Source organism: Merops nubicus, unplaced genomic scaffold (genome assembly GCF_000691845.1).
Source record: "Merops nubicus isolate BGI_N331 unplaced genomic scaffold, ASM69184v1 scaffold50340, whole genome shotgun sequence".
NCBI classification, from domain to species: Eukaryota; Metazoa; Chordata; class Aves; order Coraciiformes; family Meropidae; genus Merops; species Merops nubicus.
This window is the reverse complement of record NW_008583166.1, coordinates 1-13,383: the sequence shown is the minus strand read 5'-3', so window position 1 is coordinate 13,383 and position 13,383 is coordinate 1. Positions and strand designations below refer to the sequence as shown.

Here is a 13,383-nt window from a genome sequence, read left to right as displayed (position 1 = left end):
GTTTTAGTTTTGTAAGACTTAAGAGTTAGTATCGACATGACTTTTTTAGTTTTCCAATTGACGGAAGTCATATAGACTGCCCCTATCAGAACACACTAAAGAAACTCTAACAGGAGGAAGAGAGGTTCTACACACTGTTTCTACTTCAAAGTGCTCAAACATAACATTCTCTTGGGCAAACACCTAGTATTATTTTCTAGACCAGAACCACATCTGTCCACTTCAGCCAAGTGGGGGAAGCTCTGCTCAGAAGCGAGCACGTGTGCTCTGGTGCAGGTGAGCCCTCACGTCTCATCTGCTTAGTTAAGGTTGGGTTGTTTGGTTGGGGTTTTTTCCATCTCTGCAAAAACTGAAATCTGAATAAGATTCCCTTATTTTTTGATTATGAGGAAATTCCAGTTGAACAGAGTCTTACCAATTTCCCTTCTCATATCAATATGGCATCACTTACAGCACTGACTTTCATCTAACTATAGATTTGAAGGTACTGGTTTAGGTCAAACTGACCTTTGTTTTCAACTTTGGCAATGCTCACAAAGCTAGACATAGTAGGAGAATGTTAACTGAATAGTATTGCTTCATATACACACAATCATTAACTTTAGATTCACACCAAAGGTCTGTGCAGTCATGAAACTATCTTCACTAGCATAAACAGATCACCTTTGTCTATCACGCACACCATCACGCCAGAAGAGCATGGCAACGGCAGCTTAAGTATCTATCCCACAGTTTAAGCAGACCAGGGAAAAAATGCACCAGGACCAGTCTGTATCAAAGCCATCTATTATTTCAGAGAAAATAGAAGTCAGGCTGAAGACAGTACACTTCTCTTACACATCAGACCGATTAGTTACTACTAGTCCTTTTGTGCATCAGAACATACCCACACCATTCAATGCATTCATATGCAATACTAATTCTACTCTTCAGAAAAAGGAAGGCCAAGGAATATTCTGTCATAGACATCACCTTTACTGTTTTTCCAAGCATGACAACTTAAGTAAAAAGTCAGAGCACAAAACATTTTGAAGTTTTGGCTACCACCATTTGTGTTCCTCCGTGATAGTAGTTTACACTTTTTTTTTTTGGCCTTTCTGAAAACCCTCCTCTCAAAGCTTAATTGGGTTTCAAAACACTTCACAAAAGAAAGAGCAAGTTGGGAATAATTTGTTCTGTCTAGTACACCTCAAAGTTACAATTACATCTGGCATATCTTCCATTTAATCACTCCATATCAGAAGTTCTAGTTAATACCAATTTGTTTGTTCACTCAGGTCCTGCAGTACAGAGGGGGAAAAAAATTATGCTCATTAATAGTTTATAATGCTGTCTTGGGACACAGATGTATTAATGCAGCTTAAGAGTTTCCCACGCATCTAGTTTACTGGCTACCATACAGATGAGGGCTAACGTTGCTTTGACTTTCTGGGGATCTCTCAGGAGGCCAAAGTAACCACAGAGGCGAGACATAGGCACGCGCCAGCTGTTTTAGCTGAGAGTCAAACACCTCAATGTTAAACAGCAGTCTAAGGAAGCATTCTCTTCCTGCTAAAGGGATACTCTAAATACTGCTCCTTGCCTGAAGAGGCTTAAAAAAAAAAATGCTGCAAGTATGAATGTTTCAAAAAAGCTGTTTTCAGGTAGGGGGAATAGAGTGAGTAATTCAACAGTACACATGAAAAGCTTGCAACTTTCACTGACTTATTCACTTCACAATCACTGACAAGACTGATGTACATATTTCTGCACCTGCAATTGTAAAAGCAGATAAAATATTTAATATGTAATTTACAATGTATTTTACCAGCTTGGCATACAGGATGAACAGAATATATCAAAGTAGTTGACAGTTATAGGCTTGTGGAGGCCCTGCAAAAATATTACTTCAGATATCTGCTAATTTAAAAAAAAAAAATCAATTTGCATTTTAGAAGTGATACAGTTCAATCTACCACAAAATACAAAGAGCTGCAAAAACGTATACCATTCCAACAACAATGTATATAAGTTATTAAATAATGATCTGATTTAAAAGAATATAAATGAAGCCTTTAAGTAGGTCTTTTCTACATGCATATTATTCCTCATTAAAGAAAAATATGTAAAAAGGCCATTGGTAATTGCTTTGTTAACCACTGTAGAAAATGCCAATTCTCTGGTCACAGACGCCACTAGTTTAGCACTTAAGGTCTCTGCAGTGTTACATGTGATTATTTTTAAATACTGTTAATTCTATTACTCCACTGGTAAAGAACGCGTGACTGGGAATATGGCAGTCTCCATCTGGCGAGGGCAGCGCTGCACAGTCCTATAGCTACCCGGAGGAGCAGCACCCGCCGCTGCTCATCGATGATCTGCACGCCTCGCCTCGCCGCTCCCGACTGGCTGGAGCCATTCCCTCGCGCTCGTTCGTCCACCTGAGCAGTGTCTATCATTCCTGTGAAGGAAGAAAGGCATTACGTAACATTCCGACGCATATTTTTTTCCCCCCCACACAAGACTAAGATCTTAATCTTTGAGTTACACGCACAAAGTTCAGCAAGATTGGATCTCCTACTTATTATGCAGGAGTAAGTACTGCAAGAACAGACTTAAATCTTCTTCCCAAAGCAGCCGCCTGTTGGCTAAGGGAGACTTTAGATGCTCAAATGTTCTGGAGTTAGTGACTTCAAAAGTTACATCTACTGACCCATATCAAGAACATTCCGTTAAAAAAAAAAACCTACACGCCCCACACATACCACTGCCTGCCAAACCCCAACCTACTCTCCAGACATGCAGGCAAAGTTTTGCTTAAATTCTTGTATCATAAGAACACAATGAATAGGACAACTTCCCAGTATCACAATGTTTTTAACCCACAATCCATGATCTTTACCATTTGCTTAGACTGCTAAGTTTTCATGATTACAACTTTGAGTTTATGATCTGTAATCGACATAATTTGAGAAGATTTTAATTTAAAGAGGTTGAAACAGAGGGTTCAATGCAGGCAATAGTGAGACCAGTCAAATGAAGTTTGATTTGAAGCTACTACTTAAGCATGCTGAGCAGTCAGTGCCCCAACAAATCAGATTTTTGAGTACAGCAAGAATTTGCAATATCAACAGCATCCATACAGCAGGCATCCGTAGCTGCCACAGTACACAAGTGGCATGAAGCAGACTCGGATGAAGTCGGTTCCTTGTAATAATTTACATGAGGGCTTTTCTATACGGTTTTAAGCATTCTGAAGCCTTGAGCATTTTGTGAATGAGCTCTTTAACAACAAACTAGGTAATACCTACTTTTACAAAGGTCAAGAAACAGTTCTTCAATTCCTTTGTTCTGTTTAGCTGAAGTATGATAATGTTTTGCTCCAACAGACTCGGCATACCTGTAGGAATGCAGATATAGAACTCAGTTGTACTAGAAGACTCAATCTTTCTAAGCCACTTCACATGAAGCAAAAAGATGATCATAAGGAGTTTCATTCCAAGTTCAGAGCTAATCTACATACGCTAATTAAATGTAAAAAAGAATCACGTAGTTAAAACTGCCATAACTGACAAAAAACACTAGATAAAACAAAGAAAATATCATATCTAGAAATGTATTTAAACTGCAAATACTGACTTTAATCATGTACAACTCTGAAGTTACACTTGGGTCAGTAAGGAAATCCCAGGACTCGGATACTAACAGAACACTTAATGCCACAGCCAGCTAGGCACTGCTGGCTTATGCCAGCCAGCTGTTAACAGCATCACAGGTTTATTGCTCCAGCATAATTCTGCAAGGGCTGTTTCTATTAATAAACTGCTGTGACTTACGTTTCTGCTTCTTGCACTGAAACATGTCTCTCTTTTTCCAAGTCTATTTTGTTACCTGTTGAAAACAAATTAATCTTTCATGTCTTTGTGCTTCAAAATTACCCAAAACAAAGCAGCTGTCATCATTGTACCCCATAATTTTCTTAGAAGCTGTCCCAGTAAAGATCAACTCTTACACAGGTCTCAGTTTGGAGCACAACGTGATTTAAGAATCCCCTTTCACTCGAGCATTTACAGATTGTGAAGATGAAGGTCTACTTCTGTAGAGAGATCAGGATAGCTACACACCCCCATGTAAGTCACCGAATGAGCCCTCCCCTCTTTATGATTAGCAGCTTATCTGTGCTGCAGAGGTAGTTCTTGTAGGATATCCATGTATCTACCCTTCTGAAAGGGTTTTATTCATTAGACTGAATTTTAAATCTAAACCAAGTAATTCTGTTGCATTCTGTTTATATTGAAAGATCCAAGTTTTCAGACTTATTCCACATCCCAAGCACCCAAGTATGAAAACAGACAAGCACCCAGTCTGTGCTACTAAGAACAGTAAAAAACATGGCTGACAGTTGTGAGAAGGATAATACACATTTGAGGTTTGTTTCTCTTCGTTTAACTACGGCCTGCGGGTGTCTGTAATGATACACCACATCAGAAGTGCATGACATACAACTTGTTTTTTGAAACTAACTTGTTCTCTTCAATGTGAACTACTGAAACTTCTAGCTCCAACTGAATTTTAAATACCAAATTAACATAAGCTTTACTCATTCACATGTACAAGCTGTCAAAGCGGTGTTTGGAAGATGCTGTTAATCAAAAGATACAGTTCTGATTCAGGCATTATAATCACATGTTAAAAAAGACTTACCTACTATACATAAACAAATTTCATTTCCCAGCATTTTTCTTAATTCCTTAACCCAGTTTTTTACCTGAAAAAAACACATTGGTAACTTCATTTTCACTTGATATACCACAAGCTTGGGCACTGCGGAACTGACTCATTTCCTTCATGAAATTTTTACTCTAAACATAAAACAAACGTGTCTAGAGCAACATAAATAGACAAAATATTCTTTAGATAGCTACACATGGCTCTTGTTCTGCAGGTTTGAGTTTGCAGTTGAAATTACGAGCAAATCACTTAGGGAAAATGGTTCAACTGCTCCAGAAATACAACTCACCACACTCATGTTAGCCCCACTCCAAAGAAAAGTTCACTGAATTGGCCGCTTTAGGTCTACATGAGATCTTTGATCAATAGGCACTTACTGACAGATCACAAATCGTAGTTTAAAGATAGAGGTACCTGAACCAAGTTGTTCAGGTTCGATTATAACAGGTGTTTGTTTCCTGAGAGAACAGATGGGACAAGAGTGTCAAGTGAATTGATGGTAAGGTATCTGCTATCAGTGCTGCTGTCATGCTTTGAAGTTGTATGACCACTGCATTGACTGGACTGCTATTTTAGGGGGATTTAAGTTGTGAAGAGATGAAATCACTTCAAGAACCTAAGAACAGTTAGGATACATGATAAAGAAGTAGTTATGCAGTAACTTCTGCAAATTAAGCTTCCCTCTTCCTTGAGAATTTAACTGGTTTGGTACCATAGAATTTTACTAAGTATGTCTCAGCATGAAGATGCATAAGTTGAAGTAGTACCTGCAAGTCATCACGATTCTGCACATGAGGGGCGAGAGCTTAACTGCTAACACAAGTGTTCTACTCGTCCTACAGACTATTTAAATTACTATATTCTCTTACTACTTCTATCACTGCTAACCCAAGCCTTGCCCATGCAACCACAAATTCTTAACTACTCTGCACAGAAGTCTGACTGGTTTTGCCACAAGGTAATCAGAGACAATCTCACCAAGAAAAGTGTCACCAGTTTTCAGATGGAATAGCCTATGGAGTAATAGCACTGATTTGAAACAGCATTGGAAAAATAATCACTTGCTCAGCCTGATTAACTAGTACTACTATAAAATAATTAACCATCAAATTTCAGGTTTTAGTGAGGATTCAAAGTCCAAATATTTATTATCAGATAAAGTGATGTTTTGTTATCATATATTGCAATTTCAGTGTCCTCATATCTGTAAAAGGTCAGGACCTTTAATATCTTTTAGCAATATGGTTTATACAGGGGAGATCAGTACTGCACACTATCACAGGACTGGTTTGTATTTATAGCCTGTTGCAGGTAACTCACACATCTAGTTTTCTGGTGTTCTTTGCACAACCCTGCTAGAACTTCAGCAGATTGAAAAAGTGAGCCTTCAAAAGAATATTAATAAGGTGCACACTTTCACTGTATGATCTAAATTTGCAGAGGTACATTGCTATTGCTGAAAACAGATTCCCATTTATGCATTCCAACCATGAATTACTGTTCCATCAGTTTACATCTCAGAGGTAAAAATCTGTACAGTACCTTTTGAAAAGAGTCTTCATCAGTTATGTCATAGACTAGAATCGCGCCATTGGAGTCCCTGTAGTAGATGGGCCCCAGGGCATGAAACCTTTCCTGGCCAGCCGTGTCCTGCATGTAAAACAGCCTTGTTAGCACCTCAGACACAGCAAGGGATGCTTCAAGAAACTCTAAATACTTTGAAATTTTACTTTATTCAAAAGCACCCATTATTTGTGTTCCAGTGAATCTAAGTAATTTTTCAGGAAAATATTCTTTTAGCCAGAGGAGGGAAAATAGGAAAGTAAACATACCCATATTGCAAGGTTTACTCTTTTCCCACCAATGTTTAGCTTCTTTGTAAGGAAAGATGCCTGGAAAGCAAAACAGATTAGTGTTAAGTTTTACACACAAACATCGCCTTTGAAGTCAGATTTATTGATTTGGATGTTTTTATTAGTAAATTAAAGACAGATTTCTGGATCAAAATACTCTTTAAGCCAGAAGGCTGAGTCAATACTAAGCCAGTTACTCATTTCACTAGAGTTTGCCAGGAGTCTGTTCTAAATAACTTTGGCTTAAGCCAATCATTTACTAGATCTTTTAGCTGTTGTTTTGAATGATGTGGCAAGAATAAAAGAGTTGTGTGGAAACAGCCCAAATTCACAACACGGGTAAGCCTAAGCCGAACTCAAAAGCATTTCATCAAAGTATGTGAAGTTTGGGTAGGAACCAGTCTAACAGGATTTTTAATTTGTAGGAATTAGCAAAGCAGTTCACTGTTAGTGAGCTCCTAGAACATGAAACAGTTTATTGCTAAGAGTCTCAGAATCTGTATTCTGCAAGTTTTCTTGGCTGTAGCTTTACTCTTTTTGCTGAAGTGAGCCCACAACTCTCCCCATCTGTTTCAGGCAGCCTTTGGGGGGCAGTGGTATGGTTTGGTTTTTTGGAGGGTTAAGACACTGTTTATGAAAGCTCAGGGACATGCTTCTCAACTAACACAGAAGTAAACCTAGTGGCAGGGTAAGAAAAGCCTCAGAATAAGTATACAAGCTGCTCTAAAAATTCTACTACATTAGGTTATGAAAGCATTTTACAGGACCAGAGCTATAGGAAGGTTGGTCTAATTTCAATGAATCAAAAGTATATTTGTTCTCCAAGCCTACATGATCCATGTTTTCAAACACTACTTCTGTTACCAAGCATGTAATTCAGTGGCTAAAAAGGGGTATAAAATTTAAGACAAGTTTAAGATGCTAGGACAGTGTCTGAAGGAACATTAGGAACCTGCTCCCCTCAACCCTGAAGACTAGCATAACACGTCAATATCGGACAATTCAGTTGCCAAGGGTTAACTTCCATCTTTTCCCTTAAATTATCCTCAGTTTTCCTTTCAGCTTTGCTTCAGCTTGTATTTGGATGCCAATATTCGGTGGCATCTTATGAGACATTCATCCCAGACTGGACTGCAGCAGCTCAACATGAGCTCTCTGTACAAGCACTGACTAGGCATTGAACCAGAAGTCATGTGTATGTGGAAAGTGCCACGGGCTGGATCAGCTGCTTGAACCATACTGCTGCTTAGCTTCCTAAGCAACTAGCAGGAGAACAGAATATCACAACAGCCCAAATTTACACCACCCTGAACTGCTGTGAAAGTGTCTCCGAGTGCTGCCTATATTGAAGGCATCCAACATCCAGCTCCTAGAGCAGCTCCTCCTCCTCAGCTACTTCCCAAATATCAACTCTGGCATCTGTATGACCCGGGGGAGGTCTCTCCTCCACACATATTGTACCTTCTCCAAAAGCTTTCCATAAAGTCTGATGAACAGAACAGATAGAGAAGACAGACCAAAGAAAAACACCCAGAAACTTTCTAAGAGCAGACAGCAGAAGAGCCAATTATGATGACCATTCTATTCAATGTAACTAAAGCACTAATGCTACCTCTTTCTGAAGTTGACTTATGCCACTTCACTGTAGAGGAAACTAACACTGCAGCCAACTTGTAACAAACAGTTTAACAGCACAGTAGCAAACCTTAAACATCAGGAAAACTCTAAATTTTTAATCAAGATCTCTGTAGTTTATGGTTTTAGCTATCTGTCCCCAAGGATTATCTGATCAGTAGATAGTCTTCCTATCATAATTTGTTCTATTACACTGCAGTTTAAAAGTTGGACACTTAGAGGTGACTTCACAAGTTCTAACCCACCATCACTTGGGCCATGTAAGAGAAGGCATGGCTGGGCACAACGATTCAAGTTGACGTGACAATATTTTTATTGACCTGCTGAACTACAGTACTTGATATTCTATTGGAAATCTCAAAGAAAAGGCTCTGCTGAACACTGCACTTTTGTCACAACACTGACATTCAAATCTGCTCAGTCGGTACAAATTTCATATGTTTGAGAACCACATTCCAAGACCAAAAGTCAGAAAAGTCTTCCACAGAAACCAGATTTATACTTTTAAAACCCACATAACTCTCTATCCACAGAGTTACAACACCATGGCTTTAGACACCGGCTGAACTAATAGAAAGGATATCTTTACTATCTAACAGAGCAAATATTAAAGTAGGCTTATCCCCACAGATAAGCTTTGCTTAAGTATCACTAGTCCTTCAGGCCATTACAGCTTTTGATAACAATACTATCTTTTACCACTAAGGGTATTTCCTTTCCTGCATAGCCAAGTATTAGAAGACTCATACATTCAAGGAAGTCTTTTTAGTATCTCCTGCAAGCAACCAACCACCACCACCCCCCCCCGTACAGGAGACTGGCAGGAGTACTTAGCATCTGGCTATTGTACATGCTCTCTGTATTAAAACTTGATGACTTTGTACTAATTAAGTTTTAGTCTACCTAAAAATCTCAGGCCCCAACTGAAACAAGAGGCAACTTTCTGTATCAGACATCCTAATTACAAGCAAGTTTGTCTAAAAAGCTTGCCCAATAACAAGATTGGAAGCTGATGTTCGAAGTCATCATGGCTAATAATGAGCAGAAGGCTTTGTGAACATACTGCGAGAAACAGTTAATGCTATATTACAGCTTGAACGCTCCATTCTTCTTCATTGGGTTCATATAATTGAAGAATATTGTTAGTAGGCTCCATTCTTGAATTAATAGGTAGAGGTAAGTTGGGCATATTTGCCATGAGTGAAGTACATTTCACAGCCACAGTGGCAAACATGTCAATGACAGACCAGCTAACATCTACCTTTTAACACACCTCCACCCCACTTCAAGCTCCACTTGTCTCATGGAAGAGCGAAGTTCCTACTCTTCATTTGTTCTGAGGTTAAAGAGCGAAACAATAATCAGGTGAACAGCAGGACTATGCAATTTTTTAGGTATTTGGGGGGAACCCATTATGGAAGGAAGAGCTTTAATTACTGTTTTGAGACAGTTCAGGGAGGAAAAAAAAAGTCAGCTGCCAAGAGTTTCGAAGCCTCTGAAATCAGTACAGTCTAGACAGCAGTAGGTAAATACACATAGAAGAGGACTCAACATTTCTCCTAATCGCCCAAAAATTTACCAAATTGAGTACTACAAATTTAAGTCTGAGCTATGACTCAACTTAAAAAAAAGTAACTCCTTCCCATATTATTTTCATTACTATGACAATTCATTTTTGCTAGAATTTCCAAAAACCAAAAAATAGAGGACCACAGTTAAAGATAAGTAGTGTTAAAGAGCTCTTTGAAGTAAGTTACTAATTTGGGTATTTTGACACTAGTGTCTTACAAATGAAGAATACTTAATATGCTGCAATCGTAAGAGCTAAAAATTTCACTCTTTATATGCTTGTAGAAAATACTTTATTTCTTTTAATTCTTTCCTCTAAGAACTCAGTTTCAATGCCCATCAGGCCCTGTTAGGAGCCAACACAAGGGCCTGGGTAGAACACAAGGAAGAGCCAGCTGGGAAAGATTCTCTTGAAAGTCACTGAGGAAGAACAGGTGTATGTCACCTGCCCCTCCACTGCTTCATCTTCCACAGAGGCCAGCCAGGCTTACGAACACTGCATGTAGCACTGAACCTCTGCGTGTTGTCTTCCCCCCTCCCCCCCCCCCCCGATATTTTAGAGAGCCCAGACAGCTTCTCCAGGGCATGCAAGTCCAGCAAAGCAATCAGGATCTGTAGAGCACATCAGTAGCTCTCTTATGTTGGGCATTTTGCAGTCCTCCGTATCTGAGAGATTAGAACACAAAAGTTGTATTTGTCTTGAGTAATTAAAGCATGGTCCAATTTAAAAAAATACGTATTTTGACAGTAGGTTTATTATTGGAGTAATTCCAGCACAATTCACTTGATAGCAATTCATAGTTTAGGATTATTTTATCAAGACAAGAGCACCGGTTTCAATACTTCCATCAATGGGAAACAAGTCTGCCTGTTCCACCAGGTCTGACAACAGGTTATGGATTGTACTCATTGCCTGCAAAACCCAACCCTTCCTGCATTGGCTTTTTCACATTGTCCTAGATAAATGTTTTCTTATGTGAATGAGTAGCTACCTTAAGGTATTGATGACCTGCAAATTGATTTAAGTGTATGTCTTGAAGCTAACTAAGGTGACTCCAACAACACATCCCAGCAGTCTCTTAACCTCAAAGGAAGTTCCAGTTCACCATTTCCCTCTAACTAGCATTTTGGGAAGGTGAGCACCAAAAGAAGAGAAGCAACTCCCTTCCACTACTAAAGGCCTTCTGTTACTAGCACAAAATAAACTCTCCTGTTGGAGTGTATGGAGGTTAAAATTCACAATACAGCAATACTTAAGTGTTAGGATTCAGATACAGAAGCACAGATACACGTTAGGTAAGACGTTGACCGGTTTAAAGACTTCCCATGCTCTCCCCATCACTGGGCTCACCGCAGAAAGCATCAACCAACATCACCAAATGAAGTTTCCAGAACGCTACAGTCTTACACTTTTTGTTGCAATTGCACTGGAACAAAGCACTACACTGCACTTACTTTTTTTTTCTAAGTAAGAGACTACTGTGGATGGAGAACCTCTTGTCTCAGTATCTAGTGATCTTTCCATATGACTTATCACTGTGACTCCTCTGCTAAATCAGAAGCTAATATTTATCTCATTTTGGCTTTATTGTAACAAAAGAAATTCGGTGCGATACTTTCAACTGATTCCCTGAAACAGAGCCACTTTATCAGATTAAGCTCTTAATCTTAAAAAAAGGATGTTTTGCAGAAATGTCACTTCATTGCTTAATCAGATATCTTAGTTTCTCATCTTACTTTCTAAGAGATGCTTTACTAATGGAAGAACTTACTAAAGCTTTCTTCTAGAACTGTAAGATGTATGAAAACAAAACTAACAAAGGTAACACTTCACAAGTGCACATGATGCACAGTAAGACTTTACAGGAACTAACATTCTTTTTTACAATCAATAAGATGTGTGTGGCTAAGGAGGCTCAGAACAGGAAGACAATGAGAAACAGCACAGTCAGTTAAAAGATACAGGTAGCAACCAGAAACCTAATCACAGCGGAGAACCAAAACCTCAACATCAAGTGCGAGCGTGCGCTTGCACTCCTCTGCAGCACACTCCCCTCCAGGCAGTCAAAACCAAAAGCTCACAAGCCATAGTATCCAGAGACATTTTCCTGTCAACATTCTGGAGCCATTTACATGTCCAATTTGTGACATATGTGACCTGAGTCCATATTCCAACTCAGTTCTTGCTTCTAATTTTAGGTTTCAGGAAAACATGAACAACAAAAAAACCCCACTGATCTGCATCACGTGACAAACCACTGAACCCTCCTCTTCCTACACTGGATATCCAAATTCAGCTATACATGACCATTTCAATGCACTTTAAATGATTCTTTGCTCAATGCTACACTTTCACTGAAAACTGCAACTGAGCTCCGACACCTACAAGCTACAAGCCATTTCTGGAGCACAACACATACTGCCTTTATGGCCACCTGAGTTACAACCACCTTGCCATACGTATCTCTCCACGCTCAGTAAACCTACCAACAGGTTAATCCAACAGCAGAGTATGAACATAGCATAACAGTTTAAAATGTTCTTTTTAGGTCTTCACAGCAAAAACGGAGCAACAGGATCTGCTTATGAAACATTCACTATATTGTTTCTAGTGAATCTCTAAGGTTTCTGTGGTTTTAAGGGAAAATATTGCTAAAATACTTCCAAAATAGTCAGCCCACAAAAATTTTCCTGAGCATGCAGGAAGAGTGTACCAATACCCTGAGGTTCTTTTTTGGCATCACTTACTATTTATCCTGTACTGCACAGAACTTCAAAAGTAATTCAAAACCCACCAGTGGCCCATGTTGTGGCAGAGTTTGTCTTTATTGAAAAAAAAAAAGTAGTAAGAGCAATATATATTAGAGTGCTAAACCAATGCTTTCTTATACATGCTCAGAATGGGTAAGAAAGATGCTGCGCAACTGGTGTAACTACAAATAAAAAGCTTAAGCATAGATATCCCAAAATACCTTACAACCCACAAAGTTTAAAACATGTTTTCATAGAACATGTACAATATAGGCATTCTATTTCATACCATGACATACACGCCATTCAGCACTAGTAGGCAAAGAAAAAAACCTTACTTTCGGCCAGACACCCTCATCACATTTCAGAAAGAACTAAAAAAGTGACGTTGCACTTATAAATTAGCATACAGAAACATGCCAAAATTCAGGGAAATAACGTGACAAACAAGTATTTTTTCTGCTATTAAATCATAAGCCTTAAGCTCATAAACCATTTTGTGAAAGCTATTATCTGTGAACAGTAGTAATTAGGTAGTTTAAGTGTGAGGATTTGAGAGGCAAGGAAGACTAAAAATTAACAGAAATGCAGCACATATTAAACAGTTATCAGTCTACTACCAATGATCACAGTAACTTTGTAAAGTTGGGGGTCTGTAAATCTTTTTGAAAAAATATCTTTCAAATCACACTTCCCAAGATTCTAATGAAGGCATCATACACATAACTGGAAACAACCGAACAATCAATATTCAGAATACAAAGGAGGCTTTTAAGTACTGAAAGCTTACGTCTGAAAAAGAATCAGAAAATTAGCTTCCAGCAAACTCAGCAGGGGACAGCCTCTGGTCGCTCCGGCCACCGTT

General features: G+C 38.8%; 1 protein-coding gene across 1 annotated transcript; it reads right to left on the bottom strand.

Annotated features, from left to right (window-relative positions):
• Positions 1-1,305: 1,305 nt before the first annotated feature.
• On the bottom strand, positions 1,306-6,602 carry RAB21 (RAB21, member RAS oncogene family; the record flags this gene model as incomplete). The annotated part of the gene is given in 7 exon segments (XM_008939698.1): positions 1,306-2,348; positions 2,350-2,440; positions 3,291-3,379; positions 3,816-3,870; positions 4,684-4,747; positions 6,253-6,360; positions 6,543-6,602. Coding segments are annotated over 7 exon segments (498 nt in total), but the record flags the coding sequence as incomplete, so codon positions are not given.
• Between the last annotated feature and the right edge of the window lie 6,781 nt (positions 6,603-13,383).